The sequence below is a fragment of the Lithobates pipiens genome, unplaced genomic scaffold (assembly GCF_037356315.1).
Source record: "Lithobates pipiens isolate NorthernLeopardFrog02 unplaced genomic scaffold, aLitPip1_a1.2 Scaffold_22, whole genome shotgun sequence".
NCBI lineage: Eukaryota > Metazoa > Chordata > Amphibia > Anura > Ranidae > Lithobates > Lithobates pipiens.
The window spans coordinates 346,910,007-346,917,825 of record NW_027507784.1 but is presented as its reverse complement, the minus strand read 5'-3'; the positions used below and the strand labels follow the sequence as shown (position 1 = coordinate 346,917,825).

At 48.0% G+C, this 7,819-nt stretch overlaps 1 protein-coding gene across 1 annotated transcript in view; it reads right to left on the bottom strand.

The window, feature by feature from the left end:
- UMPS (uridine monophosphate synthetase) overlaps positions 1-7,221 on the bottom strand; it is a gene marked incomplete at its 3' end in the record, with an annotated part of 8,538 nt that extends 1,317 nt beyond the window's left edge. The window contains 4 exon segments of the mRNA XM_077449742.1: positions 2,331-2,506; positions 2,998-3,657; positions 6,560-6,713; positions 7,040-7,221. Of these exon segments, the coding sequence (XP_077305868.1) occupies positions 2,331-2,506; positions 2,998-3,657; positions 6,560-6,713; positions 7,040-7,183 (1,134 nt within the window).
- Between the last annotated feature and the right edge of the window lie 598 nt (positions 7,222-7,819).

Here is a 7,819-nt window from a genome sequence, read left to right as displayed (position 1 = left end):
GCCATTCTGCCGACGTACATCGGCGTGCGCTGGTCGGGAAGTGGTTAATATCAAGAAAAAAAGAAAAAAAAAGGATTTTTCAATCAATCCACGGGGACAAAAGTGCAAATTGGGGTATTATATTTATTACTGTCCAAAAGGGACTCTAGATGATAATCCTGATCAGAAGAGGATGAATTCACAAACCCCCCCCCCCCCCATAGGGTAAGTACATGGATTGAAAACTGGCTACAAGGGCGAGTTCAGAGGGTGGTGATAAATGGGGAGTACTCGGAATGGTCGGGGGAGGGTAGTGGGGTCCCCCAGGGTTCTGTGCTGGGACCAATCCTATTTCATTTGTTGATAAATGATCTGGAGGAGGGGGATGGGGTAAACAGTTCAATCTCTGTATTTGCGGACAATACTAAGCTAAGCAGGGCAATAACTTCTCCGCAGGATGTGGAAACTTTGCAAAAAGATCTAAATAAATGAATGGGGGGGAGGGGCAACTACATGGCAAATGAGGTTCAATGTAGAAAAATATCAAATAATTCATTTGGGTGGCAAAAATCTGAATGCAATCTATAGACTGGGGGGGGGGGGGGGGGAGATCTAGGATGGAGAAGGACCTGGGGGTCCTAGTAGATGATGGGCTCAGCAATGCCAAGCTGAGAATATTGGCATTAAAAAGGGATCAACTCCAGAGATAAAAGGATAATTCTCTCCTCTACAAGACTCTGGTCCGGCCGCACCTGGAGTATACTATCCAGTTCTGGGCACCAGTCCTCAGGAAGGATGTACTGGAAATGGAGCGACTACAAAGAAGAGCAACAAAGCTAATAAAGGGTCTGGAGGATATTAGTTATGAGGAAAGGTTGTGAGCTCTGAACTTATTCTCTCTGGAGAAGAGACGCCTGAGAGGGGATATGATTTCATTATACAAATACCGGACTGGTGACCCCACAATATACAAATACCGGACTGGTGACCCCACAATATACAAATACCAGACTGGTGACCCCACAATATACAAATACCAGACTGGTGACCCCACAATATACAAATACCAGACTGGTGACCCCACAATATACAAATACCAGACTGGTGACCCCACAATATACAAATACCAGACTGGTGACCCCACAATATACAAATACCAGACTGGTGACCCCACAATATACAAATACCAGACTGGTGACCCCACAATATACAAATACCAGACTGGTGACCCCACAATATACAAATACCAGACTGGTGACCCCACAATATACAAATACCAGACTGGTGACCCCACAATATACAAATACCAGACTGGTGACCCCACAATATACAAATACCAGACTGGTGACCCCACAATATACAAATACCAGACTGGTGACCCCACAATATACAAATACCAGACTGGTGACCCCACAATATACAAATACCAGACTGGTGACCCCACAATATACAAATACCAGACTGGTGACCCCACAATATACAAATACCAGACTGGTGACCCCACAATATACAAATACCAGACTGGTGACCCCACAATATACAAATACCAGACTGGTGACCCCACAATATACAAATACCAGACTGGTGACCCCACAATATACAAATACCAGACTGGTGACCCCACAATATACAAATACCAGACTGGTGACCCCACAATATACAAATACCAGACTGGTGACCCCACAATATACAAATACCAGACTGGTGACCCCACAATATACAAATACCAGACTGGTGACCCCACAATATACAAATACCAGACTGGTGACCCCACAATATACAAATACCAGACTGGTGACCCCACAATATACAAATACCAGACTGGTGACCCCACAATATACAAATACCGGACTGGTGACCCCACAATATATAGATACCGGACTGGTGACCCCACAATATACAAATACCAGACTGGTGACCCCACAATATACAAATAGCGGACTGGTGACCCCACAATATACAAATAGCGGACTGGTGACCCCACAATATACAAATAGCGGACTGGTGACCACACAATATACAAATAGCGGACTGGTGACCCCGCAATAGGGAGAAAACTTTTTTGTGGAAGGGAGTTTAACAAGACTCGTGGCCACTCATTAAAATTAGAAGAAAAGAGGTTTAACCTTAAACCATGTAGAGGGTTCTTTACTGCAAGAGCAGCAAGGATGTGGAATTTCCTTCCACAGGTGGTGGTCTCAGTGGGGGGGCACTGATAATCACCTGAACGACCGCAACATACAGGATATACAATGTAATACTGACATATAATCACACACATAGGTTGGACTTATGTAACTATATACACCGGAATGTGATAACATTAGTGACATCCCCTCCCCAATACTCACAGCTGCCTTGGTGTAATCTCCGGTGGCGAGAGACCCCTGAGAACTCATCTCTGCGATCACAAGGCAGCCCCGACCCAAAGGCTCTCCGACCGCCTGCAAGCCTTGTACCACCCCGGGGCCGGGCACCGCATGGGCGTTCACCAAATCCGACCATGAAGCGATCTTATAGAGGCCCCCTAGTGGGCAGAGAAGGAACAAATGAATATCGGTAACACACCGAGGATGAAGGAAATGACAGCAGACATTTTACGATTTAAATAGGAGTTTTTTTTTTTTTTAATGATGGACACCGCGCCGGTCCTGAGGAGCGGCGGGCAGGAGTTTAGGCGAGGCTGTGGCTTCGGCCTAGTCCGCAGCGTCCGGCCTCGCCTAAAAACTCCAGCCCGCAGCTCCTCAGGACCGTCGCGGTGTCAGCACCGGTCCTGGCGAAAAAAAAAACGATTTGCTGAAAATTTTAGATCGATTTGGCCTCTCGGCTCAAATTGATTTTTTCCCCAGCCCTAATAAATAAAAATGTATGCATGGGTGTGGGTGTAAATATATATATATACACACATACACACACACACACACACAGTTTGGCATTCGTTATGCCGTCATCTATGGAAGAAGAATGATTTTTGGGGTGTCCCATCTACAGGAACCAGTGGAACATGCAGATTCTCACCCTCATACTGGTGTTTCACGGTGTTCCCAATATCAGCAAACTTGCGATCCTCGAATATGAGGAAGTCATGCTGGTCGGCGAGCGCTCGGAGCTGGGAGGCGACGTCGGCGGTGAAGTCTATCAGAACATCCACATGAGTCTTCAGCATGCAGATGGACGGTCCCAGCTCTGCGGCCAGCTGGAGAAGACGCGCCGAGTCGGTGACGTCGGCCGATATGCAGAGGTTGCTCTGCTTCTTCTCCATGATGGCGAGGAGACGCCTGGCCAGCGGGTGGGCCCCCGGGAGGGCAGCGCGGGAGGAATAGCTCAGGGTGGGGCAGGGTTCCTTGCCGGGGTCAGACGGGGGCCCGGTGACCTTGTTCTCCCGGACGAACCTGCGGACGCTCTCCACCATCTCGGTGTCCACCTTCCCCAGATTCTGCAGGAGGTCCAGGAGTTGTGTCAGAGTGCTGACCGCATGGAGCCGGATCCCGTTCTCTGCCAACCTCTCCCGGCCACCCTGCTCTCTGTCCACCAACACGATGGCATCCGTCACCTGCAGACCCTCCTCCTTCAACACCTCCGCCGTCTCCAGGACGCTCGAGCCGCTGGTCACTACATCTTCGATGATCAGACAGGTCTCCCCGGGGACGATCGTCCCTTCAATAAGCTTCTTCGTTCCTGTAAAAAAGGACAGGAAAAAAAAAAAAAATACTCAATGTATGAAGTAAAGAGACTTACATTTACCCCAACAGTCAACTGTCCTGGCAAAGACCAAGAGACAACTTGCTGCTGTTTCAAGACAACCTAAAACATAACAATATTCACCTGGGATAGAAACACTAACTACTTGGACACTGAATGTGCTACACATGCCCACATTTTTTTTTTTTATCAAGGTACACAGGATGTGCGAGGGCTACATCTAGTCCTTCTGTCCCTCCGTCATGTCCCCCTTCCAACCGCGGGCGATTCTCAGCTCTGAAAACTAACTAGACGCTGCTGCCAAAGAAAGTCATCCAACTCAATGTTTATAAACAATGTTACTTTGTATCTCTATCTCCAAGTTCTCCCAATTGGTTATCTTATCCCCCCCCCCCCCACTTCTTACATTATTCATTCACTTATTAGGCATTAATTTCCAAGTTTCAATTGGTTTATGAGCACTTCCTATCAATTTCACAATCTCCTTTTTAAGACCCCTTTCACACTGGGGCGATTTGCAGGCGCTACAGCGCTAAAAATAGCGCCCCGAAAGAGCCGCTCCCGTGTCTCCAGTGTGTGAAAGCCCCGAGGACCTTCACACTGGAGCGGTGCGCTGGCAGGGCGCTAGAAAAAGTCCTGCTACCCTGTTTCCCTGAAAATAAGACCTAGCGTGATTGTCGGTGATGGCTGCAATATAAGCCCTACCCCCCCCAAATAAGCCCTAGTTAAAGTCCTTGCAGGTCTTATTTTTTTCAGGGTAGGGCTTATATTGCAGCCATCACCGACAATCACAGTAGGTCTTATTTTCGGGGGAAACAGGGTAGCAGCATCTTTGGAGCGGTGAATACATCGCTCCTTCCCATTGAAATCAATAGGGCAGCGCGGCTATACCGCTGGCAAAGTGCTGCTGCAGCCTCACTTTGTGGGTGATTTTAACCCTTTTTCGGCAGCTAGCAGGTAGTTAAAAGCGCCCCGCTAGCAGCCGAATACCTCTGCAGATATGACGGTAAAGCGCAGCTAAAAAAAAAAACAAACAAAAAAAATAATATAGCGCCGCTTTACCGCCGACGCCCCACTGTGAAAGCGGCCCTAGAGTAATTTGGTTTCTTTAGCGCTTTTTGAATTTACTCAACGTCACTGAGGCAATTGATATTGAGAGATATAGATAATACATACATACATACATACATACATTTTTTTTTTATGGATTAGGTCTATACAAACCCCTTTTTGGATTGTTGACCACACAATGGAGATATTTATCCCCCCCGATGTTCTCCTCTATGTGCCTTTGTGTCCAGGGGCAGTTCTCCCTCAGTTCTCGGCACAGACATCCCCACTTGGCCCTCAATCCACTACACCACGTGGTGAACCTTGGAGCAGATGTGTGAGTATTCTTTTGTTCCTCTTCTCCCCTTTCGACAATATTCTATCTACACGCTCCACCCATAATCATGCAATTCTTCTCTATATAGTGACACTTATTGCAGCTTCTCCTGATGAAGTGGAAATCAAGATTGTAAATACATTAATTCTTTGCCAACTTTGAGTTTGCTGTGCTGCATTCTTTTTATCCTCGCCATCAGCTCCTAACCTCATATCCACATGTTCTAACGTGGTAGGTTTTTATAAATGTCATATTGTGTGTATATATATATATATATATATATATATATATATATATATATATGATTGTAATCATGGATTTCATTCATTCTTAGCAGATGATCAAAGCTCGCCACAGCGCCTAGAGGCGATTCAGTTCGCATTGTGCGCTATATAAGTATTTCATTCATTCATGGAATGTTTACATTGTATTAATAGGGATGCTCCCAATACTACTACTTCTATATACTAGCATGATTGTGTGTGTACATATACATATATATACACACACACACATATATATATATATATATATACACACACACACACACACACACACACATATACATACACACACATATATACACACACACGGCTCTCTAATTAGGCAAATAAGGCGATCGCCTAAGGCCCCGCACTCACAGAGGCCTCGCGACAGCCTAATTTGCCTTTGATCAAACACTGATGTCAAGGTCTCATCACGGACATTCCCGGTCCGGTGGTAGCAAATGCAGGGAGCAGGACAGTAGAGGCCTCTAGGTGGCGGCAGCAGCTGGATGACAGCACCCGGCTCCAAGGCATGCGGGAGGCATATCCATGTTGGACTCGCAGCTGAGCTACTCCAGCCTGCGCCGTTTACCCGACCTCTCCGCACCCGCTTCCTATTTGGTTCAGCTGCAGTCGGGGCCGGGGGGTCACTGAAACTATCCAGCTGTGTTGTCCCATGAGGGTGAAGAGGAAGGAGCTCTTATGCTGCCTGGCCGACCGGAGAGAAGGCGAGCGCCCGTGCAGCCTCCCCGTGTGCCTGAATAAGAGGAGCGGTGGGGAGACTGAACATATTGGAATTGATTTTCTATATTCTTCATGCAGCCGCTGCAGCTCCTGTGCTCTCCACTTTTCTCAGCACTCTCCGCCCCCCAGCACACTCCAGGTTCTCCCTGCTCTTTGCCCCCCCCCCCCCCCCAGGGCTCTCACAGACTGGGACATGGGGTACAGGAGGGGCTGCAGACAGACATTCTCCCTCTCTCTTTCTCTCTCCCCTACACTGTGCTGGGATCCCCCCACTCTACTTCCTCTGTGGATATGGAAACACTCCGTGCCTCCCCATTTTACCAAGACACATGAAATTCTTAGAGGGGTGGGTTGCCACCTTCACAATAAAATGTTTTACACACGGATAACATGTGATGTGTGAATAGTGTACACGGCGGGGAGGCACTCAAAAGGAACAAATATAACCCCCCTCCCCCACCCAGGTATGACAGCGGCTCACCGTAGTCCTTGGCCTCCTTCCTGCGGATGAGCATGCGCACTCCGTGTTTGGCACAGATGAGGGAGGCGAGGGGCAGGGCGGTGTATGGCACTCCACATACCGAATCGTACCGAGTACCCCCATCCTGGGAGGTCTGATAGAGAAGATCTGCCACCTGGGGGGGAGGAGACAAAAAAAACATGTCCAATCAGAACCAAAACAACAAAACTGCATCATTTGATGTACTAGATTGAGAGAGAAAGCTACAGAAGAGCGCACTACATTTCCATAGGACGGAGGAGGAGGGGCAGAATGTCATTATATATAATACAAGTATTTCATGTCCTCCATCACACAGATCTATATACACATTTCACTGCCTGTCCCCCTCCCCCTCCTATACCCTTCCCATGTCCCCCTCCTATACCCTTCCCCTGTCCCCCTCCTATACCCTTCCCCTGTCCCCCTCCTATACCCTTCCCCTGTTCCCCTCCCCCGGACCTGGTTAAGGAGGGTCGGGTGGGACACGATGACTCTCAGGTCGAAGTACACCGGGGAGAAAATTCCGCTCTTCAGCTGGAAGCGCCCGAATTTAAGCGCCTCCACCCGGTGCAGCTCCTCCGCCAGAAATCCCAGCGACTCCATGTGTACCACGTGCGGGGGACTTCCGGCGCGGAGCGATGACGTCAGAGAACCATAACAGAAACAGTGCACTACCCGGAGACTGACACCAGGGGGAGGCAGAGCGCTCACTCCGCCAATCCCATAGACGGGAGATCTAAAGATCTAATCTTCTATATATTCATTCCATAAAGATGTAATAATACAATTATATGTATAATAATGGGATCATAGATCGCCCCTCCCCCCCCTGATATGTATCATATAATAAATATTGAAATAAAATACAAATAGTATATATTCTTATAATCAAGATAGAATAATATATACATACATATGTAGTGTATAGAGAGAGAGAGAGAAAGAATGGTGTGATATACACAGGGCCAGTGCTACCATTAGGCAAACTAGGCAGCCACCTAGGGCACACTTCTGCCTAGGGGCACCCGGCCACTGATTCATGGGCAGGGCAAAGGGGGTGGAGTCAGGGGTGGAGCCAATAGTGGCGGCAAAATAAGGTTTCGCCTATGTCAAACATCCTTGCAGTGTGTGTGTGTGTGTGTGCGTGCGTGCGTGCGTGCGTGCGTGCGTGCGTGCGTGTCCCCGGCTCCTGCAGAGCACACGCTATATGTTTTGAAATTTAATGTTACACCTGAGAAC